Here is a 19,052-nt window from a genome sequence, read left to right on the forward strand (position 1 = left end):
GAATGAACTGCATTTTCTCTTACTGGCTGTGAAGTCATTCCTCATTTTCCAGGAGTCTGGGGAAACTCCACTGACATTCACAGTTCATCTAAGGCTGTGTTAAGGAGCAGCAAAATAGGCACTGTTTATTTGAAGAATAGATGGTCTGATACCTTTTCAAAGGTGTGAGGTTGTCATTTAAAGCATGTATTCCTTTTTCTTTGACAACCCCTAGTGAAAAATGCATGTGAGAGGGAATGCTGCCATATCAAACTGGCAGGGAAGCAGAGGAGCTGGAGGCATTTTCAAGTTTCTTCACTTGGAATTTCTTTTATGCTGAAAGGCTGTTTTTATTAGATACTTTCTCATAAATGAACACAGGATATACACTTGTAAAACCTTGGACAGAGTAATGGGCAGAGTCAGAGTCAGGCTATCTTGACACTGAGATCTAACTTGCATTGTCCAACAGCAGTCTGTGAAAGGCAATATTCAGTAAAATGTAAAGCAGTCATGCAATGCTAGCATTTTGAATTATGTTTATGGTTTTCTTGGAAAGCTACTCTCTAAGATCCAAATATTTTTATTGTGTCTCCATTTGAGACAGAATATATTTTATGTTTACCTGCTACTGTGCTCTTAACAAAGAAAGCAAAATGTTTAATAATATTGTCCTGTGCAGACAAGACAAGAGGACATAGCCTCAGCTGTGTCAGGAGAGATTCAGATTGGATATCAGGAAGAATGTTTCCACTAAAAGTGTGTTTAAACATTGGAACGGGCTGCCCAGGGAGATGGTGGATCTCTGGAAGTGTTCAAGGAACAACTGGAAATGGTACTCAGAACTGTGGTTTGGTTGCCATGGTGCTGTTCAGTCAAAGGTTGATCTTGGAGGTCTTTACCAGCCTTAGTGATTCTATGATTCTATTTAAAAATAACTTCAGTTAAGAAAGTGAATCATTTGAAATTATCATTATTTTAAAACTTATTGTTGTTCACTAAGAACTTTATTGTTTATCTTTCTCTGTCAGCTTTCTGGTTTTGGAAAACATACACTACTTAACACAACAGAAATAGTGATCTGTGACAGCAAATACATGCAAATTATGGAGACAATATTTTCTTCTTGGAGCAAGGAGTGTCTTGGACCTTTCCCTTGCAGAGAGCTATGGCAGGGTTTTGTCACTTTTTCCTTAGGGATTCTGATAGACGAGAACAGGCTGTTTTCTTTTCAAATCAAGATCCCAATGTCCAAAGCAAATGCTTTCAATATTTTAGATCTGGCTCTGTCCTCAGCAGCCAGCAGTGCAGTACAATAAGAGTGAAGAACAGAGCAGAACAGTTCATGCTCAAAGTCCATGCAAAGTCACTTGCACATGAGACTGGACTTTCTGAGTTTGGGCTTAGTTTCATCTGGAGAAAATACAGCCCTCAGATGTGGAGACTTTTATTGATCCAAAACAAAGTCCACTATGTGGGGACAACTGCAAGATTTGCTCTATACCCCACACTTCAGCAACAAACTAAAACCACAATTCAGTTTGCATGTAAACCTTCACCTCCACCTCTATAAGACCCTGGTTCATGCACAAAACTTTCTTCTGCTGTGCAGAGTTCTCTGCATTTGTTTTTGGCTGCAGAACTGGTCTGCAGCAAGGTAAAGTCCAGCCTCAACGTGTCACTAATAGGGTTTCAACCATCCCATGGAAAGTCATTCAAGGAAAATCAGTTTTCATATGTTTGGTTCTGGCTGTGAAGTATTCCAGGTTTAAAAAAATAAAAGATTTTAAATTAAAAATTGTTTAATGTAGCTTGACTTGAATTAAAAAGAGATCATGAAGAAACAGTAATGAAATGATCATTGGTATTTGCTAGATAATGCCAACAGTTATTAATTTTTTCTGGTGGGAGCGGTGGGTCTGCTTTTTTTACAGTTCATGCCTCTGGAACAGAGGCAGAGGTATGAGCAAATCCTCTAAAATAAAAAGTGCTTTATTTCATTTAGAAAAAAAGATTGCAATATTTTTCCTGTTTATAGTTAGGGCCCTATGTACAACAAAGACAAAACTATAAATGTATAATAAATTGTGTATAAAATAAATATATCTATAAACAAATTGTATATAACATAAACATAAAATAAATTTGTATAATAGTATTAAGTTACAAAAGAGGGCTGCTATGCAAATTTCCTTTCAAAAACTCTGGAGCTTAGAGGTTTCTGTATTTTCTAAGCAGGAGCTTAATGAAAGTGTTACAGGTGCTGATTTGAAATTATTGCCAAATGAGCAACATAAAAGGTTTTGTGTATCACATGTGATGAAGCTCAGTCACCTCTTCTCCCATCATATACTTCAAACTCTCAGTCATGCATTGATGACCACAAAAGATGCATTGAAAGAACTGTTTGGATATCTGAGACATATTTAGGCTTCACTTTGCCAGAGTATTTTAAGATGTGCACAGCTTTTATCCCCCTGAGTAATCTCCTGCTAAAAAAATGTTTTTTTAAATATTCTTGTTGATTCAGAGCCCAGGCTGGTAAGCTTGTCTCAAGCATTTAAAATATCAAAACAATGTTACACTTTATTTTAGTTATTGGTCAGAAAATGTCAATGTCCCTTTAGTTCAATGGAGTTTTTTCTGCTTTTTCTTACCAACAAAATCCTCTGCACAGAGTTCTGTTCTATTTGGAATTAATATGCTGCTTACACCAAAGTGAAAGTGTTTAAGTTGGGAACCAGTGAGAAAATCTAAGGAAATGCCACTAGTCTATGCTTCTGAATCTCTCCTGAATACTTCAGTATTATGAAATTAAAAGTTACAGATTCACTTTCCTCCCCTCTCTGGAATATCTGCTTATTTTATTTTTTATATATTTTTTAGCTAGCATGAATGTGCCAAGAATAAGAACTTTCTCTGTCATGGTTTTGTAGGCATCTGGACTTGATTAGTCCAAAGATAAGACAAAATACTGATGTTTAGTTGCTCTATTCTTTTCAAATTTAACCATTTAAATAATAAATATACAATAAATATAAATAATTGTAGTGATAAAACCAAGTTTCAAATTCAGAAAGGCCTTCCCAAATAAAGTTAAACAAAGGATAATGGCCACAAAATAATTTATCTTAAAGTTTCATAAGATGGAAAGTACTGATAAGCTCACTTATCAAAATATTAAGATGCTTATCATCTTATAAAAAAAAATAATTCGGTGCAGTATGGTATTTAGCAGATGATGATTAAAATTATAAAATGAAGTTAAAGATTTATAAGTATAATGATGTTTCTAAGATGGTTTATTTCTTATAATTTACAAGGAAAGAAAGAAAATAATTTTCCAGAAAAAAAATCTGGAGGTTTCTTTTATGAAGTGTTTATGTAGGTTAAAGCAGAGTTAAATTGCCAGACTTGATAACAATTATTGAAATTGCTTGACTCCTAATAATAGAGCATATTTTGCATTAGCGTGTTCCTAGTTTTAAGTAAAGAAAGTTATTTTGTTCTAGGTGCTCTTAGATGTAGGTAAATGTCTTCAAGTCTCAGTGATGATGATTGTTGGGTTTGGGGGATGATGCTGTAGGGTAATTATAGTGTTGCCAGCTAAAGGCAGATAAAGCTAGATGCTGCTCTGCAAATAGTTTTGGGGAGGTCAGAACAGTTATGCTAAAAAATAATTGATATCTAAGTCAGCATTACAGTTATGCTAAAAAATATTTTGATCAGGGATGGTCACTCATAGATAATGAATGACCATTGCCTATTTCTTAGTAAAGATTAATCCAGGTGCCCTTCCTGGAGGTGATTGCCACTGAGCAAGTGGCTTATGCAATTCCAGGGCACAGCTTGCATTTTGAGAACCAACACTTTCTGATGTGATATCGACTGGAAGAGAGGAAGAGGACAATGGCAAAAGTTGTGTTTGATCTCTAACAGAATTCTTTTTGCAAGCTGAAACACATATCAATATTCTAATTTCCAAGTGTATGTATTTTCATGTCTAGGGCAAAATTTACCTATTAATTATATTTTTTAATGAGAATAAAGAATGCATGAAGAACAGGAGAGGAAAATCCTGTGCTTTAAAAGCTAAAATTGTTTCAGAAGTTGCACAAGTTGATGCACAAGTTTAGATGCATAAGCATCTAAGCTTATAATTTGCAAATATTTTGTTTTCTGTCATTCAAGTGCACACATTATTTTATCTGTTTTTATTACTTTTCAGTAAGAGACAGAACAAAAATTAATCTTTTTGAATTTGACCAGTATATCCCAGGTTTATGGTTCATTACATTAAAATCACTAGTAGCCAAGCCTTTTATAAGAATATGTTTGAATATCGTAAAGGCTCTGCACATTGTAGATTTATGTATTTGTTGTGTTTTCTGTTTCCCACACAATAGTATTAACAGTGGAAACAAGAAAATTACCTGCCCTTTCAAAATGTGTCCTATACATACAAGGCTAGAGATGCATATAAAGCTGAATTCTCATTTTTTCTCTTCTGGTATTAACTTGCAGAGCAAAACCAGTATAAATTAGATATCACCAACAGGCAAAATTGGAACATTTTTTCCAACAACTCACCTTAAATAAGAACTCTGAGCTGAAACATGAGGACAAAATTTAACATAGCTATTTTGTTTCTGTAGGAGAACAAGGATTTCCATCATCAAAATACCTTCAAGGACTGCATTTTTCACTGTCTTATCTTACTGCTCATCGGGATAGCCAAAAAATGAATAAAAATTTAAATAAAAACATATTTTCTGAATCAAAAGTCCTAAAACAAATTATATACTTAGATAGCTTATTGAAAAAAAACTATCTAAAACATTATTTTTGGAGGAGCTGTGATTTTGCTTTTCCAGTCTAAAATTACAATTAACTAAATACAGAAAAAACACAGATCATATAATTACATCTGGTGATTATATTTTATCTTTTTCTGATTGAATATTCATGGCATATACTGCTGTATATTTGAACACAGCTGAATGTTTCGAGCCAAACATTATTGACTTTCTTTCTTTTTGTCAGAAATATTGGTGCAAAGTTGTATTGAGCTGGTGAGGGATTAGCCAGGAATAACATTGACACCACCATCCTGAAAAGTGGTTCTGTCTGGCTAAAGTGAAAGCAGTAACAAACCTTTCCCTCTGCCTTCAGGCTGAGTATTGAGGGCTTCATCTCCTAGTAGAATATGCAAGAAATTACAATCTAGAATATTTACTGCAGCAGTGGGAACTTACAACCCATATGCAGCTGCATTGCCCTGCATTGCTCCAGTGCTTCATGGAGATAATGATAATATTCTTTCCTTGTTTTCTCCTTTAAAATGAATTTGATTGTTTTCTTCATTTAAACCGAATTTTGGGTTACAATCCTGCATCAAAATTAAGACAAGGTTCCTTTCTGATGTGGCAGATGTTATGGTGTTACCTTGAGAAGAATTTTGTCCATGTACATCAGTAGACTGTATGAGCTAGCACTCATTGGTAGGCACTGCATGGGTCAGTAGCTTTTAAAGGAAGATTTGATCACACAAGGTTATCCATAGAAGAATTTGAGACTTTTGCTACTATAGTTTTCCCTGAGGCAAAACTAGACCAGATGTTATCTTTCTGAATTCTCCATTATGTATTAAACCCTTGTACTTTTTTAGTATTCCTTAATCTAGTTCTTCTTCCATGTCTGTAATAGGCAAAACATCTGCTTCTTCTTGTTCAATCAAAGTGCCTAACTCAAGAGTCCTACTTTTAAAATAATGCCATTTAAATAGAAAACCTACATAGAGAGAATGCATTTCATTAAGATATTTAATTTGCATATGAAACCATCTTTTCCAGAACTCAGTAGGGAATTTGTGGTGACAGCAATATGTATTTCTTTTTTTTTTTCTCTCAACATGCATACCAAAAAAAAAGTAAGAAGAAAAAGAAGGCAAATAAATATATGTATCAGTTCACATGAGGAAATTAAACTGCAATAAGAAACCATCATTGTGTATTTGGAATGTAGTTCATCCTAAACTTTCCAGCCAAAAATCCTTTTATTGTAAGGAGACATGACCTACTCTTACTGATGAGTCTTGGTTTACAGAAAGATTGCAGCAAGCAAAAGTAATCCTTATATACATGAGGCTTGTAATAAAATATTACAATAGGAACAGGTCATTCAGTTATACAAATGTATCCCCTATTATATATATATAAATAGAATACATCATATATCCCAATAATTTAAGTTCCTGACAGAAATCATTGTTCCATTTATAAAGGAGGGTTAACACTACTGCTGCTAAGACACATAAATGAAAAATCAGATAAAAACAGTGGCAGAGATAAAAGGTGCTTTTAGTGTTTTGACTGGGGAGCACAATTCTGTAAAGACAATAGTGAGTATTTGCTGAGTAGTAATGAGCAATCTTCCTTAGTATTGGTAATTAGTAATTAGTAATTAGCATTCATCAGCAAACTCTGCAGGAAAAAATGTGCCAGTAAGTTTTCTAAACAAACATAAAATTGTTTAATAATTTTTGAGACAACTTTGAGCCAGAACAGTTGGGAATATTACTGTCATACTGCAAAGCTCCATGAGGATGGGTAATACCTTTAGCTAAGTAAACAGCCTTAATTTATGATTATTTTGTATCAATACACTGAAGAGTTCATAAAGCAGGAACAGTGTCATCTCTCAGGGAATGATGCTAACTTGTAGGGGCAGATATTTTTAACACAGTCAAAACAACAATGCTTCTCCAATCATGCCTCTAGCAAGCAGCTTACAGACAGCAGTGTGTCCCCTTAGTGTGTCTTGCTAAATGCTGTGCACACAGAGAGAATGCATGAAATCATTTTTGCTCTTAACCTGCATCTCTCCTCCTGCTCTCATTTTCTGATCTGCTCAGGAGAACTACCTGCTCTGCTCATCCACCTTCCCTCCACCTGCTTTTTGCCTTGAGTCGTTGTAATGTTCTGTTTCTCTGTGTGCTGCTGGTGAGCTTGGGGGATTTTCCCTTCACTGCCCGTGAGGACAGCACAGTACAAACACAAAATACAAAATTACAGATTAAAATAACTGAAGTATTTTGCATGTCATGCCATATTTAACTTTAAAAACTCTTCTCAGTACTTTCAGTTCATTCTTTTATGAAGGAGTATCCTCAAGAGGTGAAGATAGTGAGCTTAGCTTTATTATGTGAAATACAGTTCATTTCCAATTTCATAGCACAGTCATCTGTCTTTAGCTCCATCAGTTATCATGGTGGGTTCTCTCACTCCCACTCCTCAACAGGGCAAGGGCAGAAAATAGGAGTGAGAAGTTCATAGAGTGAGATAAAGACAAGGAGATCATGTACTAATTACAGTCACAAGCAAAATAGACTTAACTTGTGAAAATTAATTTAATTAATTGCCAATTAAAATAGATTTAGGTAGTGACAAACAAAGCCAATCATTAAAAAAACACTATTCTTCCTCCTTCTTCTTGAAGCTCAACTTCCTCAGTCACAACTCTTCTACATCCTGTTCCTGAGCAGCACAGGAGGGGATGCAGGGGTAAGACCAGGACTCTGCTGCTCCTGCTCTCTTGAGCTGATGCTCTGCTCTGGTGGCCAGAGCCCCTCCCTTCCCTGCTCTCTCTCTCTCTCCCTTGGGGCTGGCAGGGCCATTTCTGCCCCATTTTCCTTCACCTCTCCCTCTCCCAGCCTGGGGCTGAGGGGCTTGGCTGTGCTCAGCTGTGCACCTTCTTGTCTCACATGCTGCTGGGTCTTGGTTTCTGCACTGTCCCCCTTTCCAGGGACATACCTCCATTTGTGATGAACACCTCATGCTAATGCTTTTGTGCCACATGTTTTAATAGCCAATTCCTAATTTTTCTCCAGGAGTCTCTAGTTGTTGTTATTCAGTTATACCTCAATAAAAATATAAAACAGATTTTTTAATATTAGGTCATCTCAGGCTGGAAAACTAGGGTTTTAGGTATGTCCTGGTAAGTTTCAGTTGTAGCAGCACATGCTGTAACAATTTTGGTTTGAAGTCTTTAAATAGTTGAGTATTTTTCTTCCTTATTTTATTATCAGTAAAAAATAATATTATCTAGGTTATAATCATAAGTTTTTCAGTTTCTTCTTTTTCAGGAGTAATGAAAATAGAGCTTACAAACAAAGAAAAATTCCCTCATATTTGTTATATTAGGTCTTTCTTCTGTTCTTACTCTAGATTCAATAAGCTTACAAGCTTCAGTAGTAACATTTCTTACTGATAGATTTTCAAGAGGTTTCTGCCACTTTTATTCATACTAATGAATTTTCTGATAATATTGTGAGAAGAGCCCCCTATTTTATTTCACAACTTGATTTCATATTTTAAACAAAGATGTGAAAACACTAGGGAAAAAAATATTCATCAAATGTTTAGGTACCCCTCTTTGCTGTGACTATTGTTTGTGCAGAGAAGGTAACATTCTTTTGAATATTTTGAGAAGCTATGTGGCATTATACTTCTGCTGGCATTTTGCTTTCCACTTAATTTTAGAAACAGCTTTATTATATTGCATTGTTTTTGTTTTGGCAAATGACATTTTGCTAAGGTGACTTTATCTAGGTGGGGGAAATATTGCTTGTAAGAGGTGCCAAAACTTGCAATTTGCTTTTACTACAGCATTTGGTACTCACTTGCTGACCCAGCATAACCTGTCTGCAGGTTAGTAGTTAAATGAGTAGAACAAACCAGCACCCTTTGGCAGTTCTTAATGTGCCAGGGAAACTGGCTTTCTGCCAGCTGCTGGAGACAACATTAGAGCTATAGAAATTCTGTGGGATTTAAAAGATCTGAATGAATGAACAATTCCATCTGCTTCACTGCTGCCAGTATTTGGAGGGTGGTGCTCCTGTAAGACTGTGGGGTTTTCAGACATTTGCTGGTTTTGAAGTTCCTCTGTGATAATGTCTTCCTCTGTCTTCCTCTTTTCTGAGTTACCCTACATCCCAATTAGCTGTGAATTCACCACCTACATGAGCATTTTCCCCTCCTATTTTTCCTTTCCCTCTCTTGGAAATATCTAAAACAATATCTGCCTAACATGAGCATAATGTGCCCTTTGGCACTCTTACTATAGTTAATGGATGAATAGATATTTTTTCCTTCTGAGCTTAATCATAGAAACAATTAAGACACATTCTTTACTAGTAAAATGCAGAATATGGTCTTTTGATAGGAAAGGTGAGTGATAACATCTGTAGTTAGATACTGTTATGCCTGTGAGCCTGGACACTTCAGTAGTTCCAAGACTTGTATTTATGATATAATGTGGATTTCTTTGTGATTGTCACTTTAATAACAATACCTCATTATCCCACTAAAATGATTTCATTTCTGCAGTAACCTTTTGTAAACCTTATATAATGAGCCTGTGAAAGAGGCACACAGAACACTCAGAGACAACTAATACTGGAGTAAGTAAAATGTTGCAATGGCTTTTTTTGTTCTTTGTAGGCTCTGGTCTCAATGATGGGCAGTGGCATGAAGTTCGATTCCTGGCTAAGGAAAATTTTGCTGTCCTCACCATTGATGGCGATGAAGCTTCAGCTGTTCGAACTAACAGCCCTCTGCAAGTCAAGACAGGAGAAAAATATTTCTTTGGAGGTAAAAAAAAAAAAGTCAAAACAAATACATGCCTAAAGTGCTGTTGCCTTTTAATGTATATAACAGGTGAAATGGAGTTCAGGATGCAATTCATTTATGTGTATCTTATTATGGGGTATAAGCTTAGGTGTACAATGCTAAACTTAATTTCACTTTCAATATAACTTGGAATGTTTTCTCAGATCTCTGAACATTTCAGAGAAAGGGGACTCGATAGTTTAAGCAGAAGGCACCAAGTGGAAAAATAAAATTTTTAAGCTTGAAATCCTAAATAGGAAAAAAAAGAAATCATTGTTCAGGACTGGCCCTGATTTTTTGGCTGGTATTTAAGCTCTATCATAATTGTGAATAATTTAGAAGCTCTCATAGGTTGAAGCCTTAGGCTGTTCAGTATTTTTGTTTGTTGACAGTCCATATACTAAAAAAGGAGTGCTTAAAAATTGTGCTTTTGATATTCATTGTGTTTGGTCTTCTATATTAGCATTATGAAAATTAAAAAAGGCCATCAAAACTCTTGGGTTTTTAAAACTGACATTTAAATCTCTATATTAAAAGTTGTCATTGAATGTCAAAAATATTTTGATCCAGAAAAAATGCAGGTTGCGCTTTTGAAGTGTGCCACACATATGAGGTTGAACAAGAATTCTTCAGAGAGAGAACATAAATTTTAAAAGCAGAATTTATCTGTGTTAAAAATTGATTTCTTTAAAACCTAAAATGTGCATGTCTAATAATAATAAAATATAAATGTGATACTACAAATAGTCATAATGTTACCCAAGGAATGGAAAATTTAGTGTTACATAAATTACTCTAAATAGAAAGGGAAAACAGTAATTTCAAGGTCGTTTTCATTTCATTGTTACCAAATTAAAGGTCTGTCACGAGAGTTAAACTTCCTGTTGCTGTAACATGCCTGTTTTCCAACATCCATAATTCAGCTAATACTGTATTTTTAGCCTATTGCCTCAAATAAGAGTTCTAGTATAGCCAGTTTCCACAGGCTAAAATGTGAAAATTATTTTGTTGTCAAAACATAGTATGTTCAATTTGTCAGAACAATCTGTGACATTCTAATTAAATGAAATTATTAAACATGCATGGGAGACAATGAGAAGAAATGCTGCACATAATACATCAAGTGTAAAATTCTGTTAATTTTGATAAGCAAAATCCCCAGATCACTATTACATTTCTGGAGAGAGATTGATTGATTTCTTCTGAAATGTCTTTTACCTCTGTTTCTCTGTCTTTGAGGGACAGATTGACAAGTTTCTCCAGGTAGTTTTTATACCCTTTCTCGGTCAAAAGTCAGGTTGATTTGTTGCCATTTCAGTTGGATTATGAAATTTGCTTGGTTTGTCATTGCTGACCTGCACTTTATAATTCTACCATTCTTCCATAAAAAACAAGTGTGCATGCAGATATTGTTCTAGTGGGATATGGAAGTCAATCATGAAATCCCTGAAGTCTCATTCCCACATCTGTTCATGCAAATACACAGTCCTGGTACACAAACTATGGGGTGTTTGTCTTTCCTTAGTATCTTTTGTCCTCTGAAAGGTCTTTTAAAGTTATGTCAAAAGAACAATGGTGTCCTAACCTTCATGACCCAGGTTTAGTTCAAAATCTGCATTTTCAACACTTTCCTCACTCACATAAACTCAGAGGCTGTGAATCTGAGGAAGCTTAACTTATAGAACCCATTTATAATATTATGTTCCCGCATTAATATTTCTATATAAATGTATGTTATTTACTTATGTATAGATAAATTATATATTAAAGACTGCAACTTAAAGAAAGTCTTTTAGATGAATGTTAGAAACCTAATAATTATATTCATGAGCTGCATCTTATAAGGCAAAGGTATTTTTTGTTCTGTTCCCTCCAAATGTACATGTTCCTCCTTACTTGTCTTTAGAAGCACTCCAAGTCATGGCTTTAAGCAAATAACATTTGCAATAGGATGTAGAGAAGGAGAATAATGGGGAACCTCAAAAATTTGGGCCAGGTGGTAATCAAAGATATTCTCAATAATTTCCTTGGGAATAAGTACAGATAAGAAAGGATCAAACACTTCTTTGCTGCAAATACACATAGTTGATTAGGAAATGATGGCTTCTTGAATTCAGAGGGCAGTAGCCATCTGCACAATGTTAGATGGCTGGCAGAAGTAATTATAATTTTTTTTGGTGATGTTTTCATTGTAAAAATGAATCTAGATTTCTTTCTAAAGAATTTGATATGATACTTACAGATACCTACACTGTTAAACCTTTTTATTATGAAATATAAACATATATAACAGATGCAGAAGATAAATGATGGGATTTAATGATAGCAGTGTTATGATATTCATCCAATCCCACTGCTATATTTCTTGACCTTTCAAAATACTGAGAAAACTCAGACCGTTGAGTTTGTGTTTGGAGAGGTTGTACAGCATTCCTAGTATTCTCTGAACATTCTTTGATGGCCTACTTCATCTTTGAAGGAGCTACTATATGTTTGCAAGTGTTTGTCCTCCAAACTTTTCCTTTCTCTGATTCCAAAAGAAGTGAGCCTCTATATTTTCCTGTTTCCTGATGTCAATACAACAAATGTATACTATAGGCAATGTTATTGTCTTTGCTGAAGAAAAGATTTAGAAGTTGCATTTCAGCGCTGCAGTACAATATTTTCTCAAAAATGCTTGTCGCTGACCAGCACAGCCAAATTTTTACAACACATCCAGTAACATTTGAATAAAGGAGATGTGGAAATCAGAATATTTTGTGACTTCTGCTTGTAAAACTAACTTTTCTAGTTTTGAAAAACTAGAAAAATACTTAGTACATTTACTAGTAAGTAAATTTAAAGAGTATTATTCACTTTTCTATCAGAGAATATGTTCAGCACTGTTAAAATCTTCTTCCGGCCTTGCTTTGTGCCTCTCCAGTGCCATCTCCCAGGAGTACTGAGATCCTCCCAAGGGAGAGACAGTAGTGTTGTTTTATTCAAGCCTAAAGAGAAAGGGGAAGCTGTATAAGATGAGCCATCTCTGTAGATTGTGTGAATGTGGGAGGGCGGGTGCTAATTGCCTATTACCCTTCTGTATAACTTTTTTTCTGCCCACTGGTTTTATTTTCCTTCTTTTCCTCTCTTGAATTTGTGTTTTTGGGAAGAAGTTAACTTCCCTTCCCTACTAAGCTCTAGAGAATGATGTTTCTTTGTTGTTTCCAATTATCTGCATAAAACAAAGGAACAGAGCAGAGGAAGTGAATCACAGAGTGAAAATGAGTCCATTAACCTCATTTGCACTGTTGGAGATAAAGGGCTTTTGTGAAGCATCCTAAGCTTTCACCAAACCACCTAATAGCTGCCTGATGTCCATAGGAAATGTTTGATTAGAGACATAATCTTAACTTGTTTCTGTGGCATTTCTTTTTAATTGTGTCTACTTTTCCTCTCCTTTTCACTGGCTCAAGGATGGGAGATTTTTTAGTATGAGCGCTAAATTTTCATTGAGATCAAAGGTTCGCTGTGAGCATCAGTCAATCCACTCTGTGCTGCTTTTTCTGACAAGCAAAGATGAAGGGAATATGTAGTAAGTTTCCTATGGGACACCAATTTGAGCTGTATGGAAAGTCTTGTCTTTCTCTGCAAAACACATGAATTCTTGTTCCTGGAGTAGAATTCGTTTTGAAAAGTTGCGTTGGTCTAAAAGTCCATAAAATCGGAGGTGATGGAAGGAGGAGGGAATTTTAGGAGAAAAATTACCTTCCAATGTTTCACATTTCCTGGACTCTTCTGTGAATGTTCTCTTCTTAAAGATCTTAAAGTATTATCAGATAGGAAGGGGTCACTTTGGAGTTTTTTTTGAGTGAGGGGGCATCTTTCTGTAGCTCAAATTCAAATTTGTTCAGCAAAACCAACATTGAGTTTTTAGGGGCCACAAAAAATAAATGAGACCCAGCTAATGGCAATTCATGTTATTCATTACCTAAAATAAAAATAAAAAAATAATAAAAAAGTCTCCACTGACTTCATTCCTGCAAGTCTGAAAGTTCTCACATATAAAAAGTAACAATGTTTGGTTGAATTTGTACATTTGCTGGTCTTTTCTGCAGATTTTTTTGTATGTCAGGGCTTCAGTGTTGCTGCCCATTTGTTGTTTGTGGTGGTTTGGGTTTTCTTTTGCACGTAAGACCACAAGACAGGATGCTCAAATTTGCATTTCTTGTGGAAAGAGTCTTGAGTGTGTTTTTAAATCTTTCTTCTCATGATCATACCTCTACTGTAAACTCAAATACAAGTACAGGAGGAGAACACAGAGGAAATTCCAAGTAACTCAGAGTATAATGTGATTTTTGTGTGTCTTCATCTTCAGGTATTCTCCCAAGTCAGACCGATGAAATAATAGTAAACACATGAAATGGAAATAAAAGAATTGGAATAGGTCATATATTTTAACAGCCCTCATACCTTGGATTGTTAAATCTGGAATGTTTATACGTCGATATACAAGCAAAGAATGCAGATATGCACAATTGATGAACATGAGCAAAGAAAGAAAGTGCTTGTAGCAAGTAAAAGAAAAAATTAGATGGCAGGCAATTATAAACCTCTCCCTGGTATTTAGCACATGATTGAAATTCCTTATTATTTCATCATCTCACTTGTACTCTGAATGAGGAAACATAACTGAGTTCACATTCCCTTTGTACAACTGACAAAACTGAAGGGAGTCAATCATCATTTCCCATTAACTCTTTGAGATTTATGCTTTTTTTCATTATTTTAAATTTTTGTTTATTTCATTCAGATAATTTGAAGGTTAGAAAAATGAGACCGAGCAAAATACAGTGACTCTGTGATTAATTTTCAGTAATGTCAGTGATGTCAATATGCCAATCCACCAACTCATTTTATACAACAGTACAAGCAGAAATACTGGAGATAGATTGATGTCCTGTAGAAAAACAGGTGCAGGCAGAAAGCTGGTACAATGTGCAAGCAAATAAAAGATGAAATGCATGGTAATGGCAGTTTAGGAATGTATGTATGGGGGCATGAGTCTTGCTGGAATAACTTCAGCTTTTGAGTAAAGGTCTATTAAATATGAGAAATGTCTCTCCACTGAAATATAAATGGATGAAGTCTTGAAAGGTGCTCTCCTTGCTACAACATAAATCTCTTGTTAAGCTGAAGATTTTAGCCACAGAATATATATCTAGAAGTTTCTCAAAAAATAGAGCATAGGAACTTAATCTCTTACTTTATTTTCTTTGAAGCACTAAAGCAAATGTTTGTGTGCAGCAGAAAAGAGAGCATCAAATTTTTCAATACGTGTGCTTTACTCTTACTGTCATTTAAAACCAAGAAAGAACAAAGAATGAGGAAGAATATATACCATAGAAAGTAAACCTGCATGGTTTATGGCTTATTACTTATATTTTATAAGTAAACCTTCATGGTTTTCCTTACTTTATGGAAATCTATTGTCTCTAACTCTGTGAGTATATTATTTATTTCCTTTTTCACTAAGTATAGTCATCATACTGTTCCCTGATTCTTAATTTGAAGCAAATAGTTCCAGCCTCTAAATATATTCCAGAAAATTAAAATAAAAATAGGGGAAACTCCCTATCTAATAAAGACCTTGACTCCAAACAGAAAGGAAAAGTCGTGTAAAAATTATCCTCAACACTTCTAAAGAAAACAGTTTTGGAGAAGGAAATTTCTGTTGAAGACCCAGAAGAAAGGTATTGGAGGCACACTCAAAAGTGACAATGATACCTCTATTCTATATGGCCCTCCTTTATTAGCTTTATTAGGTCAAGCAACAAGGTTTTTGGTACCAGTAAGTAAAAAAAATACTGGTAGAAGGGGAAGGGTAGGCATTTCAAAAAGCAGTGAAAGTTGGTAGGAATGTTAACCAGTACTAATCACTAGTCAGTACTGATTAGAGCTCTGTGGTTTTAGGATACTTAAACAATGAAACAATGTAGTCTGTGGCTGGCATTAGGAATCACAAGTATGTCTGTATGCCTGTCTTGAGTGGTGATGTGAAAAATAAACACATATGCCTTTCTGTTTTGTGAAAATAATGATTCTTCTAAGTAGTGGAGAGTGCTAATTGATCCTGGAATAACACTTCCATAAATTTTAACTATTTCTCAAGGATATCCTGGCTAAGTTTTTGCATGTGCTTATTGTCCGCAGCCACAATTCAACAAAACCACACAGGAAAAAAAATAATAGAAATAAGAAAAGGCAAATTCCTGGTGCCATCAATAAGTCACTGTTTTCAGAGGCTTTCCTTTCTTTGGGGAGTGACTTACTGATGCTCCTCAGTGGATTTTCCATAGCAAAATCTGTGATATTCCTCTTTAAAAATCATAGTATCCTGGAATCACAGAATGGCTTAGGTTGGAAGGGAAGATCAATGTAGTTCCAACCCCTCTGTCCTGGGCAGTGGTATGTTCCACTAGACGTGATTGCTGAGAGCCCCATCCAACCTGGTCTTAAACACTTCCAGGAACAGGGCATCCATGACTTTTCTGGGCAACCTGCTGTAGTGTCTCACCACCCTCACAGTAAGGAAATTCTTCCTAATATCTGACCTAAACCTCCTCTCTTTCAGTTTGAAGCCATTTCTCCTCTTTCTTGTAAAGGACCCTTCCCCATATTCCTTGTAGGCTCCCTTTCAGGTACTGTAAAGCTGCAATTAGGTCACCTGTAAGCGTCCTGTTTCCAGGCTGAAAAATCCAGTTTTCTCAGCCTTTCCTCATGCAAGAGGTGGTCAATCCCTCTGACCACCTTGGTGACCTCCCTTTTTTCTCCCTCACCTCTAAACATAAGATATAGTTTCAGTCATATTTCAATATTTTAAGTGTGCAAATGAGCACCTGTTAATATTGTAAACAACCTTAGGGAAATAGTTGCCTTAATGCCATTGATTCTGGTGAAATTCACACAATTGTCTCACTTTTCAGAAAAACCTACTTATCTAAATGATTGTGAACATTAACGACCTTTGAAATCTGCTTTCATGAGTCATAAATGCATAACAGGAGAAAGAAAACCAGATATCACCAAATGTAGTGTTTCTGAAAGTGGGAGACAGAACAAAAATATGTTATTTAGAAAAAGGCCTGCCTGACTCATATGGCCTGAGTGAAGAATAGATCTCAGTGCTGATTATAAATTCTGTCACATACAGGAAACCTGATTGGAGATCCAATTATAATTACTATCTGCTGCTTCTACTCTATGAGCAAGCTGCAGGTAGCCCTTTGTGTCTAGGGCTGCCAATTAAATCCTTGCATGCCTGCAGTCCCAGGTTGTTATCACCTTCTACTGAAGACAACAAATCTCATCATATAAAAGTGGCAGTCTACAGCTCTAACAAGAACACTTATTAGTGATGCTTTTGTAAATCATGAAGCAGATTTTGAAGGCTTATATCTTCCAAAGAAAGAGCTTTATTGAATCTCACAGTCAGTGGTGTAGAGCTGATTTATCTGCATAAATTGGCAAAATGGAACCATGAAGCTGAAAGAGAAGGTTTAAAGACTTTTTTTTTTTTCACTTACCAGCTAAACACTGAACTTACCTGTATAGTACTTTGCAGCAGGAAGCACAAAGTTAGAGATGCACAAACCTCCAGTGTGGATTGCTGATGGAAACTGGCTTGATTCCTAGTTTGCATTCAATTACCTTATAAGTGTCAAAGTATGTCTGCTTTGAGTTTAATTTGGGGTAGAGAAGGTTTGATAATGCAGTACTGAATATTTAATATTGATTATACCTTTAGGGGGGAATTGGTGGTTAACCAGTAAATTGCTAGAAAATTTTATGTTATTATGTCCTGTCAAAGACATTGCCATTCAGTTTATTCACTGTATAGCCACAATCCTTTGACCCTTTTTTTTGGGGGTGGGGGGGGGGAGTTGAGTTTTTTCCTTAAGAGAGAACAATTTCTCTGAGATAGAATTAGTATAAATACTAACCGTGAAGAGGTTAAAAACATCCTGTTTTTAGAAAAGAAGAAAAGAAATATGAGACTTTTGAGCGATGATGGTCACTGTCAAGGTTATATTGCAAGCTGGAGAAAGGAGAAGCTAGATTTGTTTCCATGGCAATAAAGAATATCCTTAGTCTCTTTGAGTTCATTGCCTGTCATACAAAATGCATGCATAACTCTACTGAGAGTCCTGAGAAGTGATTTTACAGACTTTCTTCCTCTGGAGTGAGACCTGCATGCTTATCATTTGATCTAGTCCAACAAATCCAAGTGAGATTAGATGCTGTGGCTAGTATAATACAACGACTGAAGATCCTTTGGTAAGCAAACTGCTGTTTATCAATAAAACCACGTCAAATAGCAGTGCTGTGTGCAGCAGAGTGCATGATATTTTTGTTTTTGTGTAGGAAGTATTTTGCTTTAATCTCTAGCAGCCAAAATACTCTCTAGAGGGCTATAAGGATATTTCCTTGTGAATCTTTTTTTTTCCAAGTAGATGATTAAAAACGAAGCACGTTCTAGTAGTGCTTGAAAATGCTTCATCTACTCCTCATACCTAAGTTTTATTGTTCTTACTGACCAGACTTCCTGAAACACTTTCCTTCTTACTTGACTTTTTTAGTCACTTTTTTGAAAACTAATTTTTATATTTGGTTCTGTAAGTTTAGATATTTCCGTGGAGCGTCAGAGCAAATGGATTTTTTTTTTTTTATAATTACTTAGGCCTTTCGTGGTGTCACTTGCATCATAATAAAATGGAGTAGTATTTTGGAATAAGATGTTCAGATCCCATATTCCCATGATTTTCATTCATAGGAACAGGTTGCCCAGAGTCCACCCTCTTGCATTTTTTTATACTCTCTTATTTATGCTCATTGTCTTTGCAGTTCATGTTCCCCATTGATTAGATAAAAGCTTTTTCATGTCTTTTTTTTTTTCTGATTGCACATTTACTATTGCCTCTTATTAAGAACTTGGCGAAGTACAGGAGAAAACACAACTGTAAAGGAAGAGCCTTTTATTGCTTGAATGTCTTAAAAATCATGGAACCAGTACTCATGCTGATAATGACTCAGTTACTCTGTGGATGCTCGATGAAAAACCTTGAGATAGCACAAAGATAGAATACTGCATATCTTGATGCATGTTGAGGAAAGGTCACTGAGGAATTATACAACTGGAATAATAAATGAAGCTTAAATCTTTCTGAGAATAGTTGGGCTCTTTTTTCGTCAGTTATATATTCCTATTTCATTTTAAAAGAGATTTTATTGTATTTATGATCTCAACAAAAGTCAAATAGGACAGGTCATTATAAATGCAGTGAGTGATCTTTTCAAGAATCCTACAAATATTAGCAAAAAGACTATAGTCATATCTCATTTTAGTGGCCAGAAATATAAAAATATCAA

General features: G+C 35.4%; 1 protein-coding gene across 1 annotated transcript in view; it reads left to right on the top strand.

Moving 5' to 3' along the window:
- The window catches only part of CNTNAP2 (contactin associated protein 2), a 1,093,089-nt gene that overhangs the window by 556,319 nt on the left and 517,718 nt on the right, over positions 1-19,052 (top strand). Inside the window, exon 9 of the mRNA XM_009093851.4 lies at positions 9,480-9,629. Coding sequence (XP_009092099.2) covers positions 9,480-9,629 — 150 coding nt within the window. The remainder of the gene's footprint in view (positions 1-9,479; positions 9,630-19,052) is intronic.

Source organism: Serinus canaria, chromosome 2 (assembly GCF_022539315.1).
Source record: "Serinus canaria isolate serCan28SL12 chromosome 2, serCan2020, whole genome shotgun sequence".
Lineage (NCBI taxonomy): Eukaryota > Metazoa > Chordata > Aves > Passeriformes > Fringillidae > Serinus > Serinus canaria.